General features: G+C 38.6%; 1 protein-coding gene across 1 annotated transcript in view; it reads left to right on the top strand.

The window, feature by feature from the left end:
• Window positions 1-9,903, top strand: part of mogat2 (monoacylglycerol O-acyltransferase 2) — a 66,900-nt gene extending 56,997 nt beyond the window's left edge. Inside the window, exon 6 of the mRNA XM_061898150.1 lies at window positions 9,399-9,903. Coding sequence (XP_061754134.1) covers window positions 9,399-9,553 — 155 coding nt within the window. The 3' untranslated portion in view covers window positions 9,554-9,903. The remainder of the gene's footprint in view (window positions 1-9,398) is intronic.
• Window positions 9,904-20,140: the final 10,237 nt, after the last annotated feature.

The following is a 20,140-nucleotide window of genomic DNA, read 5'->3' as shown; positions in this document are numbered from 1 at the left end:
CTCTGCTGGTACTTTAAATCTATTATTTGCTGCTATCGGGGTGGTGCCAAAAACTGATTCCCTGCCAAGTTGCAATGCCGATGTCCCCCTATAGGGGTTGAGCTTGATTTTCATTGGGTGAGTCTTTTTCTCAGAGTGCATTATAGCTACACTTTGTGTTTTTAATTAATTTAGTGTTTAATTTATTGTTATTTCGATGCAACACCTATAATACTCGCTTGTTTGGAACATTTAATTTCAATCAAACCAAGTTTTAATGAAAAACAAAGTGAAAATACACCTTTAAGAAGAATTAAAATGTGAAACTATGAATGAGGATGTTTAATGAAATAAGTCTTTGGGCAAGTCCCTTACATAACCCTGGTGTCAAAGCATTGAAATATTTCACCATCTTTACCGATGCAGACCATGCTAAATGGACTTCACATTAAATTGTGACTGTTTGTGAAAGCAGTTCAAAGTCACTCACAGACTACATATATGCAGAGTAGTGAATCTAGTCTACAAAGAGAGATGGTGGATAGTTTAAAAACTACAAGTTGCAATACTGACCTCTGCCTATTAGAGTCATAAATCTTCATGATGTTTGAACTACAAACAACATGAAAATAACCAATTCATTCGGTAGAAATGAGAATGAAAATAACCAATTCATTTGGTAGGAATGAGAATGAAAATAACCAATTCATTTGGTAGAAATAATCCTGTCAGGCTTGCCCCTGACAGTTTGGTTGTGTTTTAGTTTTTCCTCTGTGTGTGTAGTATTTCCTGTCAGCACTCTTGTTTTGGTTCTGTTTCCTCTATCTCCCTGAGTGCTGTGTCTGATTGGCACCTGGCCACACCTGGTGTCAATCAGCCAGCTGCTATTTAAACCTGCCTTCCCATCTGGTCTGTGCTGTATTATTGTCGTTCCTACCTGTCATTTCTACTTGACGATGTCAGTGTAGCTATATGCGGAAGCTGTAAGCTATATTCTGTAGCTGTTTGTTGCTTGCTGTCTTTTTGTTCCTCGTCTTCCAGTTCCTGTTTTCCTGACATCCTGTTTCCTGTTCCTAGTTCCTGGTTTGTGTTTTTTTCAATTTTGAAGATTAAATCATGTTTTCCCGCACAATGTCTGCCGCCTTCTCTGCATCTTGGGGTTCGTCACCAACTCATTTGACAAATCCAGCATTACATTAAAAATTACCCAGCCTTTGGGTTGAATGTATAACCAATTTATATGGTTGAATTAACCCAGCATTTGGTTTGAATACATAACCAATTGATGTACTTGTAGTAGAATTAACCTAGATTTTCAGTTAAAATGACCCCGAATTTGGGTTGAATATATAACCAATGTACTTGGTGGAATCAACCCAGCACTGCAGTTTAAATGATCCAGCAATTGGGTTCAATGCATAACTCAGTTTTCTGGGTTGAATAGGAGAACCATCTTGGTGGGTTAAATTAACCCAGTGTTGGTTTGGTTCTAATCTAAGGGACGGCAGGGGATTCCTGGTTCAATACCCACCTATTACCAACCTCGTCATGTCCGTTGTGTCCTCGAACAAGACCCTTCACCCTTGTCCCTGATGGGTCGTTGTTAAGGTCTTGCATGGCAGCTCCCACCATCAGTGTCTGACAGTGTGTGTGAATGGGTGAATGTGGAAATGGTGTCAAAGCGCTTTGAGTACCTTGAAGGTAGAAAAGCGCTATATAAGTATAACCCATTTACCATTTAATATTAACCCAGCAGCCGGTTAGTAAACCACCTAAATTGGGTAGTTTTCAACCCAGCATTTTTAGAGTGTAATAACATGCCATGGCAGACTTCATCAGAGCCAACAACAACTACTTTGGGACAAATAATGATCCAAAACCTTATATTTTATATATAAGGAGAAGGAGCTACAAGTTTTAGACATTTAGACACAGCTCTAGTGAAACACTAAGCATCATGTAGTAGTAGTACTCAGTGCTAAACAAAAGAACTACAAACATAGTAAAACAATCACTCACGGTACAATGTCTGCTTTCACTGGGATGCTAACTATTGGGATTGTGAGAAGACTTCTTCCTCCGGGTTCCACTGACCACCAAAGATAGACATGATGTCGAGCATTTTTGTGACTTTGATTTATTATTTCAACAAACCTCAGTCTTTTGTCGGGTCGCTTTTCAGCTCCGTATCCAGTTATTTGTTCTTCCGCTTGTTTTTCAGCCTTACGTCGTCTGCCTCTCGCTTTGCATGCACTGGTTTTCCGCCTCCTTCTGCCCTGTCCTCCTCTGCTGCTGCCCTTTTATACAGTGACAGGGGATTACAGAATTGTGTCCCGCTGGGCTATCCATGCACCTGATGTCCATTTTGGATCCGGTCTCGGCACGCCCCGCCTCACTGCTGGTCCGCCGGCCACGCCTCCTCCCCGCCATCTCGCAGTCGGCCCCGGCGTGCCCCGCCTCGCTGCCGGTCTGCCAGCCACACCTTCTCACAGGGATGTTTGTATCTTTCCGCACGACACTTGTGTTCCCCGTTTAGTTAATCATAATCCCCACTCCTCAGGTAAAAAATGCTTGGAGCAAAAAAGTATCTTTTTGCGTCTTTCGAGCAATGTCTTCGGGTCTTAATTCAAATTTGACCAACTTCTCGGCTTTGGCCCCAATCTTCTACCATACAAGTGCAAGGCATGATTTATAATCTAGCACAAACTTTTACTAACAATGAGGCGATGAAGCAGATCAGTATGTCAAGAGCTGCAGTAGCTACAGTACATTACCTCTATGATCGAGTAAGCCGTTGTCATGTCTTGATGATCATGTTGTGTTTAGTTGTGTTAGTTTACTTCAAGACTCCATTAGTTCCTGTTTGTTCACTCCATTGTTTTGTTTCCATGCCAACCCATTAGTTTTCACCTGTCCCCAAGTCACGCACCTGTTTTCACTAATCATGTAACTATTATTTAAACCGAAAGTTCCCAGGAAGTCAGCCTGGCGACTTTACCTATGTTACTCATGCCGGTCCATAGTTATGCTTCTTGCCATGCCACGTAAGTTTTTTTGTTTTTTCATGTCACAGATATCGAGTTTTGTTTTATGTTCATAGTTTCTGCCTTAGTGCATGTTTTGTTTTCACCGCCAAGTTGTTGTACCTCCTTGTGAGCGCCTTTTGTTTGTTCGTGTTTTGAATTAAGATTAAATTATGTCCTTACCTTCACGCCTTGCCCGCTCCAACTTTCCTTTGCCTTCAGGGAACACAAACCCCGAAGTCCACGCCTTGACAGCCGTGGTAATACTTGTTTACTATGCAGGCAGGTCAAGATATGTAACTATATATTTTTAAAGGGTTTAATAGGCGACTGAATGAAACTCATTAATTACATTACAAGCCGTGTCGTATTAGCTGTTTTAGAGAATTTAGAATGCACAAAAAACACATGTGTTCTTGTCTCAAATAATACTCAACATTTAAAAAAGCAACATGTTATATACAACACAAAAATTGTGTGCACCATTGCAAAGAGTGCAAATACATGCAGTCGGTCATTAGACGGGCTTTAGACCTTGGCAGCTGACACACCAGACTACATTCTCACTGTCCTTCAGTTCATGTATTTCCCAACTTGATTTTGGCAGAAGTTGGGCATGTCACAAATATTGGCGAGCTTCACTAGTTTCAGTGCACGTGAGCAGTGAAAGGTTGATGGAGTTCATGTTGGACAGAAGTCAAAACCTTCCAATCACAGGTCACAGCCGTCGTTGGCCGACAAGAGTGAGTGACATGCAGGCCTTTAAAGGTGAACCGCACTTATTTTCGGAAGTGTTCCCAAAATTTACAAACCTTATGAGAAACAAGAACATATATGTTTTTTGAAATAAATTCTAACTCGCAAATAAAGGTAAGTATTAGTCCGCTTGCAATCGAGCCAAAAGAAGCCATGACGCCATTGCGTCTAGTCCTACCATAAGACCCAATGAATAACCATCCAAAAAGTGCCAACAATACTCCATTTACATTTTGTGATCTGAATATTTACCAAGTATTAGTGATATTTTTATTATAAGCGCTGTTTTTTAAAGGCCTACTGAAATTAGATTTTCTTATTTAAACGGGGATAGCAGGTCCATTCTATGTGTCATACTTGATCATTTCGCGACATTGCCATATTTTTGCTGAAAGGATTTAGTAGAGAACATCTACGATAAAGTTTGCAACTTTCGGTGTTAAGAGAAAAGCCCTGGAACATCCGTAATAGCAATAAAAAACATATTGGGGGAGGCAGAGCCCACAATGAATTGAAAAATCTTTAAACCATATCCTGAGGGATGACTGAGTCCAAAACACAGACCTGAAATGGTCTTTTCAGGAAAACTGAAATTTTTCTGTAAACAACAATAACATGAAAAATCCACATGAAAAATTGAAATATCCGCTAATCAATATACTGAAACGTGTGAATGTGCGCCATAAAATACTGGGGGAGGCAGAGCCCACAATGAATTGAAAAATCTGTAAGCCATTTCCTGAGAGACGACGGAGCCCAGAACGCAGACCTTAAATGGTCTTTTCAGAAAACTGAAATTTTGTCTGTGAAAAACAATAATCTGGAGTGCGTCGGAGTCCACAATTAAAAAATTGAGATTTCCGCCGATCAATATACTGAAAAGTGTGAACGTGAGAGTGTGGGGGAGAAATCGCCATTAGGCTATCACTCTATATTAAAGTTGTGAGAAGTAAATAGTGGGTTATTGTGGAGGAATTATTCAAGACACCTCCACTGTGGAACAATCTCAAGTAGAAGCGACGTGTACCACAAAAATAAATTAAACCACTATCTTACAACAAAGACAAAAGTAGTCCTTATAAGTTCGGCTCTGTAGGGGACGACGAATTACACCAAATTCTCAAAATGGAAAGAGGGACACAAAGAAACGCAGATCTGATATGGTCTATTACAATCTATTTCAACCAAAATAGAAGAAAACAACAACGGCAGCGGTTACACCCTACTGCGTGTTGGCGTTGTGGCAAAGAGGGACATTTGGCAAGAGACTGTCCTGAAAATAAAATAAAATAAAATAAAAGACAGCAACAACAACAGCTGTTACACCCCACTGCTTGTTGGTGTTGTGGCAGAGAAGGACATTTTGCAAGAGACTGTCCTGAGAAAAATAAAAATAAAAATTAACAATCAAAGTAACTCAGCATGACTGTTAAAAGACGACACCAATTAGTCATGTTGTCAGCGTATGCCATTAGTGGTAAGATCGCTGCAAGTTTGTTTGTTAGTATGTGTTTAAGTGTGTATCTTTCCAGGTACAAATTGTGTAAAAAACCTAAAGCTTCAAAAAGAATAAAAATAGGTTAAAAATAAAATTAAAATAGGAGAAAATCTCAAAGTGGTAAAGTGAGATAATAGTAAAAATAGATAAAAATGAGAAGAAATCAATAAGAATTAATGCAAAATGGAATAAACTAATGCGTACGATAGAGATAATGTGGGGGTATTGAAATAAGATATGAAGAAATTGTAGACTGAAGATATGCATGTATGTTTGTGTATATAAATAGCGCTGTTATACATGCAAATTTTTAAAATAATGGAACAAATAAAAACTTAGATTAATAACTATAATAACAGTTGATAAAGTGATAAACATTTTTATTAGCTGAGGAAAGAAGAGGAAAAAAAAAAAAGAAACGCTCTTCAAGTGTTGCTGATCTTTGCCCTTAGGAGGGCAAGCACGCACTCACACACAACTGTGTGTGCGTGTGTGTGCGTGTGTGTGTGTGTATGTGTGTGTGTGGTGCATTGGGGGGAGGTGTGAAGATGAATGTTTTACATGTAAGTTTAAAGTAAGTTTAACTTTGAAGTATAGTATAACATTTTTAGGTTAAATTATGTCTTAGACATTTGCAGTACACCATACATCTGGAAGTTGAGCTAAGATAAAACATTAACATGAAATAGAATAAATAAGGAGACATGTCAATTAAAACAACTATCAGTTAGCAATTAGACAACTATTTGCTTTGAATATTGTTGAATAATAATTGCAAATAAGAATAAAAAATAAAAAATATAAACGATTGGAAGAATGTAAATTCTGAGTGTAAAAGTATAGATTAAGTGGCGTATAGACAGTTAAGTGAGTTTAAAATGTTACTTTAAAAAAATTACATTAAGTAATATGTATAAAATTTGAATTAAGAGAAAAATAACATTAGCGTTATTGAATCATCGACATAGTGAAGGTTTCAAAGTAAGCAAAATAAAAGTCCAATTATGCAAAACAGAAGTAACGTATGGAGGACATTGTCTAAACAAAGATGGACGCACTATTGTGGAAAGTAGAAAAACCACAAACAAAGAAGCAAATTAAGTAATATTTAGGATTAATTCATTACTGTAGAAGTTGGATACCAAAGTATGCTAAAGTAGTAGCTCTGTGAAGTAAATTAACGTAAAAAATGTCTGTAGAGTAGGAATTCAGAAGCTGAAGCAGCATTCTGTGAAATAAAAATATAATAGGATGTGTGGTTGTTACAGCAACGAAAATTGTGAAAGCTATCAAATGACCATCAAATTACTCAATGCAAGCTGCAGAATTAGTAACACTAATAGAAGCATGTAAAGTAATGAAAGATCAAAAGGTCACAATATACACAGATAGCCAATACACATTTTCAACAGTGCACACATTTGCATAACACTGGAAGAATATAGGAATGATAACGTCAACAGGAAAACCTGTAAAACATGGAGAACTAGTAGAAAAAAAAAATAATTAGTAAAAGCAGTATAGCTACTAGCTAAAATAGCAATATGCAAATGTGCAGCACACACCAAAGGAGCAGATGCAGTGTCACTGGGAGGTGTGTTTGCTGACAGAGCAGCAAAACAAGGAACAGAAAAAGAAATACAAATTTCAAATTACAAATTAATGACATGAATAATGATATACTAAAATACATGCAACAACAAAGTACTCCAAAAGAAAAGGAAAAATTAATAAAAAAAACAGAGTCACATTGTATAAAGAAGACATCTGTGTATGTCCAGACAATAAACTAATCGTACCAAAAAATCTGTATAAGTGGGTAGCAATTTTGAGCCATAGGTGAACTTATGGCTCAACAGGAGGGACATGACTAGACTCATATAGAAGTACTATACTTTCTATAGTTTAATTCATATAAAAAAAAAATAAAAAAAAATTGTATACAACATTTATGCATGGATTTTATTGAACTAAATAAGAATGGAGGAAAAGATTATTGTCTGGTCATAGTAGATGCATTTTCAAAGTGGGTAGAAATAGTTCCTAAAGGAAAAGCAGATGCGCTAATAGAAACAAAAGCATTATGCAAAGAGTTAGTAAAAATGTACAGTAAATGAACATTTCAAGTACAACAGGACTAACACCATTTCAAATAATATTTGGAAGACCTTATCAGCTTACAAAATTTGGAAAAATCAATGAAAAGGAAACATTGGCATTATCCAAGGGGGGAGAGAAGTTGTAAACAACTAAGACACCATTTGAAAGATAGTGGAAAGACCAAGCTGAGTACGCTTAGCACCTTGTAAAAAGGTCATATAATGGGGAAAAAAGTATTTGGGATTGTAGTTGTGTTATCAAAGGGACATTTTAACTAGCACACTACAAATTCCACTGTCAGAGTTGTAAGCATACCATATGTGTGTCAAAGTTTGATAATAATTGGTTCCTGTTTTGGCAAATTAATTTGTTCCTTATGACAGAGCAAGTTGGAAAGGCTACACAAATTGATTGTGTTGTATGTAAAAGCCCAGGAAATTACTCAAGATGAGTTAAAAAAGGTTTAATTGAAGTAATGAGCAAAACAAAATTGACCTTGTAGCTAAAGACACAAAACAGAAACCAATATTTGATAAATATGTAAAAAAAAAAAAAAAAGCTAATTATAACTGCATTGACATGTACAACAGGAAACTTATAAGATAACTGCTTACACATAATAAATGTATCAATATTTGTACCAGTATCACGAGGTGATGTGTGGTGGTGGTGCGGTGAGGAAAGAATCTATGACCGATTACCGAAAAATGTAACAGGACTTTGTGCTCTGATCACATTGCTCCTGCCCACCCCCATATACCCCACAACAGCACGAGAATTGTTAACACGACTGAACAGTTTGACACCTGAACATTGGAAAATAACTAAACGTGATGTAACCTGGCAACGTGTTGGAGATCCAACTTAAATCGATGCAATAGGTGTCCCAAGAGGTGTACCTGACGACTATAAATTGGTAAATCAAGTTGCAGCTGGATTCGAATCATCCCTCTGCTGGTGGTGTACGATTAACAAGAATGTTGACAGAATAAACTATGTTCACTTCAACGTACAGAGATTAGGAAATTGGACACAGGCCGGACTTGAAGCCGTCGCTGATGAACTCGCCGCCACCTCCCTTATGGCCTTTCAAAACCGGATGGCGCTGGACATGTTGTTAGCGGAAAGAGGGGGTGTGTGCACAATATTTGGTGAACAGTGTTGCACGTTCATACCAAACAACACTGATGCGGAAGGTAGCCTGACCAAAGCACTGGAAGGCCTTCGCACCCTCAACGGTAAAATGAAAGAGCACGCAGGCATAGATACGTCTATGTGGGATGGGTGGATGGACGTGTTCGGCAAATACAAGTCCTTGGTATCATCAATTCTAGTATCTATGGCCGTGTTTGTAGCAATACTGACGTTGTGTGGATGTTGTTGTATTCCCTGTCTGCATTATCTGCTTAACCGTCTGATTACCACAGCGATTAGCCCAGCAGATGATAAAGCTGTTCAGATGCACCTCCTGGTGGACGATAAGGAAGATGAATCTGATGATGGGGATACATACCTAAATGGTGTTCCTGATGCAGACCCGAGTAACGATGAGAGAAAAATTGATGTTGAACTTTGAGTGTAAAGATAACTTGGCCCTAGGGAAATTAACCATTAACTGAAAATCGCAAGAAGAAGTTATTGGGGATGAGAAGAATCTGGGAAAGTTATTTGATAAACAGGAGGGAGAAGTATTAAGTATATTATTGGTTACCTTTAGAATAACAATGTTGTTAAAAAGAATAAGAGACCTATTATACTCTAAAAATGTCGGTCTTAAAAATGCACGCATCTAGTTCTATTCAGTGTTAAAAAAATACTATATGGCTCTCACGAAAATATATTTTGAAAGATTTGGCTTTCATGGCTCTCTCAGCCAAAAAGGTTCCCGACCCCTGTCTTAAATGATGTTTTGCAGGTTTGATGAGTTCCTGCTCGTGACAACGTGGGACATCTTTAGTCTAGTCATCAACAAAATGTACCTGTGTTGGTTGTCCAAGAAATGTATGTTCTCTGACCGGGTTGTAATTGTCTCCTGTGTGCAGTCGGACGGCCTATCAGGGTGGAGAAGAACAACAAACCAACGTCCGAGGAGCTTGATGCCCTTCACCAGCTGTACATGGACCAACTAAGCAACCTGTTTGAGGAGCACAAGACAAACTATGGTGTAGACAAGGACACACACCTCCACTTTGTCTGATGAGGAGAAACCGTGCATTGCTATTTATTTCTGCAGACCACAGCCTCCGCATGACAAAATATATTTCATTTCATTGGCTGTCCAAACCCAAAGCATCTCTGACACTGTAATGAAAGTAGGTAAATGGATCTTGGCTGTGTAACAAACTGTATGATTAATTATGCCAGTAAATCAAAAGGTGTCCAAACATTTTCCACAGTTGGCCGCATACAGAGTAATTAACATATTGGAAGGCTATTTTGATATTTTTATAATGTCCAAAAAAAAATGCCTAAAAGGGTAATTCCACTTGGCAGTGCCATTTGTTTCATTTGCTTTCAAAATAAACTGAAAAACAGATATTTAACTTTTTGGAGTGTGTATTGTTCAATCTTTTTTGTACACGGTTCTTAGGGTAAAGACTCATATGAGTAACAGTACTGATTTTAACATGAGTAAGTTTTTAAGCATAGAATTACTGTACCAATACATGAATTATAGCCGCATGCCATTTATGCTGACAGGATGACGACTTGAAACAGAACACAGTGATTGAAATGAAGCAAAATAACACAGAAATATTTTAGGTAACTGATATTAGGTGCGGCTTCACAGTGGCAGAGGGGTTAGTTCGTCTGCCTCACAATACGAAGGTCCTGCAGTCCTGGGTTCAATCCCAGGCTCGGGATATTTCTGTGTGGAGTTTGCATGTCCTCCCCGTGACTGCGTGGTTTCCCTCCCACTTCCAAAGACATGCACCTGGGGATAGGTTGATTGGCAACACTAAATTGGCCCTAATGTGTGAATGTGAGTGTGAATGTTGTCTGTCTATCTGTGTTGGCCCTGCGATGAGGTGGCGACTTGTCCAGGGTGTACACCGCATTCCGCCCGATTGTAGCTGAGATAGGCGCCAGCGCCCCACGCAACCCCAAAAGGGAATAAGCGGTAGGAAATGGATGGAGATTAGGTGCTGGGATTTTAAATCCTAGGCATAATTATATGTGATGAGAATATACAGAAAAATAAATATGTGAAGTTACGTTTAGCCTATGGAGGTGGTCAATGATGCAACTTGTGGAATATTTCAAAAAAATTTCAAAAGGGGTCAGTTGTGTGTTAATGGACTTATTGAAAACCCAGGGACACCACTCAAATTAAAAAACATTTACATTTCATAAATTTGGCGGAATAACCAGAAACCAATCCAACATACATATGCTAATATGAATACAAAATAGCTTGTATATATTTTTGTGTTATCGGTGTTAAAGCCAACTATTCCTATTTTCAGTGTTCTTGGTATCAACATTTGAAATTTGTCTTACATTTTTGCATCTTTTTATCTTTGCTGTCATTTTATCTTGCACAAATGGCCCCTGATCCACACTAAAGTCACTTTTTAGAGGGTTTGTGTTTCTCTTGGCCGTGTGTACTTAATGGCAGTGTAGCAAAGTTAGAGTGATGACACAAGTCAAGGTTTCATCACCATCAAATACTGTACCAACTGTCTGGGATGAAGAGCATGTGACAATAAATCTGATTGGTCAACAGAGTCAGAACTTGCACTGAGCTGCAACACACACTTCCAAATGTTACAATGCAGCAATTATTTGCAGATATTGCAAATATCAAATACAAAATGTAATTTTTTTGTATTGCGGAGGATTTTTTTAAAAACTTTTGACGCAGAAGAAATCCTTAAATCGTTTGGGAAACATTTTTAGATGTCGGAAATGACCCCACCAGTGCACTTCACCCACAAGACCCCAATCATTAAGGACTTGTTAGAGGAGAGATTTTCATGTTGGAAACGCATCATGTGTGCGTGTTGAGTCACTCCGAGATGCAAGGCTAGCACCCCTTTCTGCTCCAAGGCTAGCACTACTTCTGCTCCAAGGCTAGCACCCAAACTTGCTCCAAGGCTGGCACCCAAACTTGCTCCAAGGCTAGCACCTGAACTTGCTCTAAAGCGAGCACCCGAACTTGCTCCAAGGCTAGCACCCTTTTCTGCTCCAAGGCTAGTACCCGAACCTGCACCATGGCTAGCACCCGAACCTGCACCATGGCTAGCACCCGAACCTGCACTACGGCTAGCACCAGTTGCTGCACTACGGCTAGCACCAGTTGCTGCACCAGGGCTAGCACCCGAACTTGCACCACGGCAAGCCCCAGCTGCTGCTTCCATGCCTGCTTTGACGACGTCAGCTGTTTCCACGCCTGCCTTGACGACGTCTACTACATCCACTCCTGCCTCGCCGACGTCTGCTGCTTCCACGCCTGCCCCGTCGACATCGGCTGCTTCCACGCCTGCCCCGTCGACATCGGCTGCTTCCACGCCTGCCCCGTCGACTGCCCCGTCGACGTCTGCTGCTTCCACGCCTGCCTCGTGCCTGCTGCTTCCACGCCTGCCTCGTCAACGTCTGCTGCTTCCACGCCTGCCCCGACGACGTCTGTTGCTTCCACCCCTGTATCACCGACGACGTGCCTGCCTCCTTGTCTCTGGATGTTTCATGGACGTCTTTGGCGCCAACAGCAGCGACGCCCAGGACTTGGGGGCACGACTCAAAGACTGCTGAGGTTCTGGCGTCACTCCCGCCCACTTCCTCGTCGGCAACGGATGTGGCCGTTCGCAGGTCGCCCACCTCCCCAAGTTCAACGCGTCGCCGCCACCTGACTCTCCCTCGCTGGTTGCGGGGACACTTGGTCTGGCGACCCACCGCCAAGTCCCCCCTCCGCCCTACCATGACTCTTGATCTTGCCTTGTTTTGTTGGACATCTGGAATCTGTTGTTGAGGAGGGGGTACTGTAATGATCCATGGTCAGGATCATTTTTTGTTATGTTCTGTTAGTTTTGGACTCCATTAGTTCCTGTTTTTGTGCACCCTTGTTTGTTTTAGTTACCATGGTTACTTATTATTTCCACCTGTCTCTGATTAGTGTATGCCCGCTCACCTGCTTCCCGAGCACTAATCAGAGGCATTATTTAAGCTAGCCTTTACTAGTCAGTCGGGTGGGCGTCATTGTTTGCTTCATGCAACCTGCTACGTAAGTTGTGTTTGTTTCATGCCAGAGTTAGTGAGTATTCCTTGTCCATAGTCCATGCTAAATAGTAGCATTAGTTTCGAGTGTGACTCATTTTCCATTTTTTGTACTACTTTGATATTTTGAGGAATAAATCATGTTCCGACCTGCACTCTACGTCCCGAGTGGTCCGTCTGCATCTCGGGAGAACAAAACCGGCAGCAAGCTGCAAAAACCCTGTCGTGACGAGGCAGATATTGAGCTTCCCCTCCTTGAAAGACCAGCATCCGCCACTGTCTGCCTACGGCCTCATCGTCTGAAACAAGAGGACTACAGACAGAAGCATCCACTGCTGCATCAGAGTTGGGAGCAACTGAGGACAGAGAAAACACCAAGTGTGACTAGCTGGTCCCACGTCTTGGACTTTGTCCTTTTTCATAGAGACATTACTAATGTCCGTCATAGTGTGCCGCAATCAAAATTAAATCTGCCTTACGGCAGCTTTCAAATGCTTTTTCCGACGGTTTACTAATCCAAATACTCACGCTTTTGTGGTCTATCGCACACACAAGTACGGCAAACAAATTTCACATTCAAGAAAACTCGGACGAGCCCCCAATTTATGTTACATTCCCAAATGGCTCTGAGTCTAGGGATCTTAGGAAAACACAACATATAATTGTGTAAACTAAATTAGGTGTAAACTAAAGACACTGAAGCCAATATTTGAAAACAAAACTAGTGTTACTGAAAGGTAACCATGGGGGGTTACAACAAGAAACCACACTAGCCTAGCTTGGGAATACAGGTGCTGTCAAAGGAATGAACAAAACATACCAAAAGATACATTTGAAAAAGGTAAGATTACTAACTATCCACCTATCCATTTCTACTGCTTGTAGAAGCCTATCTCAGCTGCATTTGGCGGTAGGAGGGGTACACCCGGGACAAGTCGCCACCTCATGGCAGGGCCAACACAGTTAGACAGACAACATTCACACTCACATTCACACACTAGGGCCAATTTAGTGTTGCCAATCAACCTATCCCCAGGTGCATGTCTTTGGAAGTGGGAGGAAGCTGGAGTACCCGGAGGGAACCCACGCATTCACGGGGAGAAAATGCAAACTCCATATAGAAAAATCCCGAGCCCAGAATCGAACCCACAACCTTTGTATTGTAAGGCACACATACAGCTATTTAATTAGCCTAAAACAAAAACCCACCTAACTACTCTCGCCAAAGAGGGGGTCCAAAACCTACAAGGGTGACAGCCACAGCTAAGCCTGGTGTCTTTATACACAAACAAATCCTACGTGTGTAGTGTATAGAGGCCTCTGTCTAACCTTTCCCAAGACTAGGCTGCACACTAAACAGATACTTACGAAACACTGACAGTTGAAAGGTAAAAAACAAATGTGGTCAAAAAAACAAGTGACACAAGTTATGCAAAGAGCTTAACAAAAATGGGTACAAAAACAAAGTAGCGTCAAAGACAAAGTAGATCTGACAATAGAAAAATCAAGTAGTCTATCAAGGCTCCAGACAGCATGGCAGAAAAAGAATCCACCTGATCCAGTGGTGAGCAGGTGGTTTTAATCAGGATGGGAGGATAATTGGTGGACAGGGATTGGCTGGCTAATTAACAGGTGAAATGATGAGCAGCTGGGAACAGGAAACGGTTGATTGGCAGCAAAGGCAGTGAATGAAACAATAGGGGAAGAAACACAAACAAACCACCACTACATATACACAAACATACACACGCACATAAACACACATGCACATATGTGTGTATATGTATATATATATACTGTACATATATATATATGGACATATATATACACACTCATACATATATACATACACACACACACATATATATATATATATATATATATATATGTATATATACAGTATATATATATACACACATAAGAGTGCTGAAAAAATATTATTATTGTTATTTATTCCTAATTTAAAATCAATTTAAATTTTGCAAGAATTGGTTAAATTTTTTATTTGTAGTTTTTTGAAGAGAAAATTTTTAAAGACATTTTTTAGGCCATCTCCGTGGTTATTTGCGGCACTTTAGAGTACGTCATACAACAGCAGCTCAAAGTTGGATTTGTAACTTGTTTTAAAAAAGGTTCAATTATAATTTTAACTGATTTACCAAATAATATATCGTCACCCCAAAAATCGAAAATCCAATCACATTGTGAGTTGTTGTAAGATTCACATTCTTAACACATAGGTCAAAAAATACATTATGTACAAATGATTTAGTTTGACTCTAACTGTTGCTACTAGTAATTATTATAATTTGTTTTATTTCTCTTAAAACAGAATAAGTTAAGTTCATAAAAGGGAATTTAAATCAAAATGTATAAAAGTTCATAAGAAAGCTTTATTTAAGTTACTATGGTTAAAAATGTAATTTCATGCCTTTTTGTTGGGTTTGTGGGCATGCGTTTGTTTTGAAGTGTCTCGATTGGTCTGTGAACGGATATAAGGAAGCTACTTCCGGGTATGAGTGAACATCTGTTTGATGCAATGAGAAAGGATATAGAGAGCGACTGATCGTAACAAGGACTAAAAAGTGTCACAAGGACTTTCAGCGTTTGGGCTATGACAGCCAGAAGATCACAATTTCCTCCTAAAGGAAGCATGCAGGCCAACGAGGTATTTGTCATTTCTGTTTGTATTTTACTTCGGTAAAATGTTTGAGCCACATGCTGTGCATGTTATTTTTACGTTTGTAACGTGCTTTATTTTATCAACAGTTTTCACGGTGAATTGAAGGGAAAGAAAGCCTTCAATAAATCAGTCAAAGAATGCTATTGTGTCAGTGCTATGTGGAGGGAGTTACACTGACAAAAACTATTCAGAAAAGTTTATAACGATTATTACAGCCGCTTTTAATATTGTTTACACTCAGAGCAGCCATCTTTAAAAGGCAACTCAGGGGTAGATGAGGTTTCTCCGATTTTCTCAATAGAAAACCAACTTCAGGAGGCATTCCATTTTAAATATCTGACTAAGAACCTTTAAATTCTTAATTTCCCTTTTGTACCCTGAGATTGTTGTTAAGATAGTCAATAATGCAATTTTTTGTGGTCCCCTTTTTTAGAAAAGTATCGAAAAGTATCAAAACACATTTTGGTACCGGTACCAAAATATTGGTATCAGGACAACACTAGTATGTACCAAACTACGATAATATTACCAATACACCCTACTAGATAATTGTGTTTTTACCCAGATGTTTATCCCATTTTTAAACATTTGGAACTAACTCTGTCAGTCATATCAAAGTCATCCATAATTCTGTTTGCGATCATTCAAGCCAGTCAAACATTGACTTCCAAAAGAAGTCCAAAGGGAACAGAGTATGGTCCAGTTATTATTTAATTACTGTCATCCATACAAAGCCAATATTGTCTCGTTGGATCGTATCTCCAATTGATAAGAGTGTCTGTGAACTTTGTAGAAAAAAAACTCATGAGATGTTGGCACCGTGTGGGTATTTCCTAATGAACAGTGTGACTGGACCAGACCGGATTCTTTCAACATGGTTTGGACGAAATGTGTGCTTGGCCAATAAGAATCTTGCTGATATTCAAAAATAAATGATACAGCATTCTAAATGTGGTAAAGTGTGTTCTATACAACTTTGTGATTATCTTGAACTTTTTTAGTCACAAAGTGACTTACAGGGAACATTTTGGGGTGGTTGTCATGTGACTATCCCAGGTTTTGTGTCAGGTAAGCCAGCACATTTCCAAAAGCTTATGTTTTGCCATTAAAGCAAAATTTAAAGCTATTCAAAAATCTGATGCAAGAGTCCCCATACTTTTTGAATCGAGGGCTGCATTAGGTTAAAAAATATTTGCCCGGGCGCTGGGCTGCATATATATATATATATATATATATATATATATATATATATATATATATATATACAAACCCCATTTCCATATGAGTTGGGAAATTGTGTTAGATGTAAATATAAACAGAATACAATGATTTCCAAATCATTTTCAACCCATATTTAGTTGAATATGCTACAAAGACAACATATCTGATGTTCAAACTGATAAACATTTTTTTTTTTTGCAAATAATCATTAACTTTAGAATTTGATGCCAGCAACACGTGTCAAAGAAGTTGGGAAAGGTGGCAATAAATACTGATAAAGCAGAAAAAACAGCCCCAAAGCATGATGTTTCCACCCCCATGCTTCACAGTAAGTTTGGTGTTCTTGGAATGCAACTCAGTATTCTTCTTCCTCCAAACACGACGAGTTGAGTTTATACCAAAATGGATACATGGATGATACAGCAGAGGATTGGGAGAATTTCATGTGGTCAGATGAAACCAAAACCGAACTTTTTCGTATAAACTCAACTCGTCATATTTGGAGGAAGAAGAATACTGAGTTGCATCCCAAGAACACCATACTTACTGTGATCGTGGGGGTGGAAAAAATCATGCTTTGGGGCTGTTTTTCTGCTAAGGGGACAGGACGATTGATCCGTGTTAAGGAAAGAATAAATGGGGCCATGTATCGTGAGATTTTGAGGCAAAACCTCCTTCCGTCAGTAAAAGCTTTGAATGGTTGACCAAATACTTATTTTCCACCATAATTTACAAAAAAAATATTTAAAATTCCTACAATGTGAATTCCTGGATTTTTTTTTCACATTCTGTCTCTCAGAGTTGAAGTGTACCTATGATAAAAATTACAGACCTCTGTCATCATTTTAAGTGGGAGAACTTGCACAATCGGTGGCTGACTAAATACTTTTTTGCCCCACTGTGTGTATGTGTATATATATATATATATATATATATATATATATATATATATATATATATATACATATATATCATCTGTACTGTAAAGTTCAAATTTGAATGGCAGTAAAAGGAAGTCTAAGTCCTCTATTAAATATGATGTACAATAATGTTTTACAGTTAAATGATCTACATCAGGGGTGTCAAAGTCAAAGACCGCGAATGAATTATCTATGGCCCCCAGGATGATATTTGATTAGTATCAAAACCGGCCCGCAGACCACAGCCTCCTGCTGCTGTTTTGCACGCAACAATACTCCATCCGTGTTGGCGCTAGGAATTTTGAAAATGGGGTGCCCCATCAAGTCATGAAAATAGGGTCCCACAGTACCTTTTGGGGGTCCCGCTTTTTTGTAAGCGTTTTGTAAACAAATGATAAATGTAAACATTATCCTGTTATATCTCACATTCTATATTGTGTTTTCGAAACAGGTTGACATAAACGTTACTTAATTCATAGAAAAAAACAAAAACAAAATAAAGCACATTTTTATGAATATGTAAATATATTCAGTTATAAACATTCATTCACTCTCTGAAGTTGTCTTTATTTTTTTCGTTTTAATGCCATGATTTTAATAGTCCGGCCCGCGTGTGCTGAAATGAGTTTGACACCCCTGATCTACATAAACTCAGGGGTGGGCATTCTACTATTGTTATTCGTTGGGTGGTATATTACGGTTGGTAGAGTGACTGTGCCAGCAACTTGAGGGTTCCAGGTTTGATCCCCGCTTCCGCCATCCTAGTCACTGCCGTTGGGTCCTTGGGCAAAACATTTAACCCACCTCCTCCCATTGCCACCCACACTGGTTTAAATGTAACTTAAATATTGGGTCTTACTATGTAAAAGCACTTTGAGTCACTAGAGAAAAGAGCAATATAAATATAATTCACTTCACTTCACTACAGCCTGCAAGCCACATCCGGCCCGATGATCCCTTTGATCCAGTCCGCCAAATATTAAAACAGAATTGAGAATTTGTTTTGAGAATTGCCACAAATGATACTTGACTTCTAGGCACTGGCACAAATGACTGATTAAGAACACTGCTCCCACTAACATAGAATGTAACCTTTAACCCTTTAATATAATTTTTATGTTTCTTTGATGGTATGATATTGATGAAAATAGATGTATTGTGATTAAAATAGCCCATGTTTGACAAGCCTACTCCTAATTCCAACAGATTTCATATGCTTTGAAATGCATCATGTGCTCGCCCGGCCCATCTGTCAAATTTCAAAAGCCAATGTAGACCCTGAGTCAAAAAGTTTACACACCGTTAGGCAGTCAAAGTAATGAAATAAATTAAAAATGGAATGAAAAAGCTCAGGAGAGGTTATGAATAAGTGAACTACATATTAGCCTGGTATTGCTTTTTTTAAAAACATTTTTATTTTCAATGAGAATAACTTATAAAGTCAGGAGTGACAGGTGGAGCTTCAGGGTGTAAAAAAAGATTTCAAAATAATATTATTGATTATAATAAGATCATTGATTTTATTAAGATGCATTAAAGTACCACTGATAGTGACACACACACACTAGGTGTGGTGAAATTACTCTCTGCATTTGACCCATTGTCTTTTTCCACCCCCTCGGAGGTGAGGGGAGCAGTGAGCAGCATCGGTAGCCACGCTCTGGAGTCATTATGGTGAATTAACCCCAAATTGCAACATTTGATGGTGAGTACCAAGCAGGGAGGTAATGGGTCCCACTTTTATAGTCTTTGGTATGACTCGACCGGGGTTTGAACTTACGACCTACCGATCTCAGGGCGGACACTCTAACCACCAGGCCACTGACCAGGCTTAAATTTCACATTTTATAGTACATTACTATAAGAAATAGTGTCTGTTGTAAATACATCCATGCAGGAACATCACAGCGAGAGGCAGGCAGTCAAAGTGAAGGAGAGACAGGAGCAAACTGACAGGTAAAATAGAGTAAAGCAGACATTTTAGAAGAGTGGACAAAAAAGTGGAAAATTGTGTTTCTTGGTTCTAATAAGTGTAGTTCAGTGACTTTTCATTTTAGGGCGTTTGACAGCATGGAGACTTTGAAGTCAATAGGCAGAAGACAGAGCCGTATCAGCCGTACCCAACATTCATTGACGCTCTTTTAAAGTTTCCAAGAAAACTGGTACAAGAACTTACCTTGGCTTTGTTAGGATTCAGTACAGAAGGGAGTTTTGTGTTTTTATTGCAAGTCAATTAGCCAGGACAAACTCACACTATTTTCAGTCGAATCAGATGCCACCTTTCTCACTTTATGGATTCAGAAGTTGGGAAAAAATCGAAAAACTTAAAGCACACAAAAATATAAATATACATTGGCAATTGTGTAGGTGCGCATATGTGTGTGTATATATATATATATATATATATATATATATATATATATGTATATATATATCTATATATATATATATATATATACATATATATATATATATATATATATATATATATATATATATATATATATATATATATATATGCGCACCTATATATATATGTATGTATATATATATATATATATATATATATATATATATATATATATATATATATATATATATATATATATATATATATATATATATATATATATATGTATGTATATGCAGTACAGGCCAAACGTTTGTATCGATAGATAAATAGTAGATTGTCACTGAAGGCATCAAGACTATGAATGAACACATGTGGGGTTGTGTACTTCACAAC

Source organism: Nerophis ophidion, linkage group LG04 (genome assembly GCF_033978795.1).
Source record: "Nerophis ophidion isolate RoL-2023_Sa linkage group LG04, RoL_Noph_v1.0, whole genome shotgun sequence".
NCBI classification, from domain to species: Eukaryota; Metazoa; Chordata; class Actinopteri; order Syngnathiformes; family Syngnathidae; genus Nerophis; species Nerophis ophidion.
The sequence above is the reverse complement of the archived record's forward strand: the minus strand, read 5'-3'. Positions and strand labels throughout refer to the sequence as shown.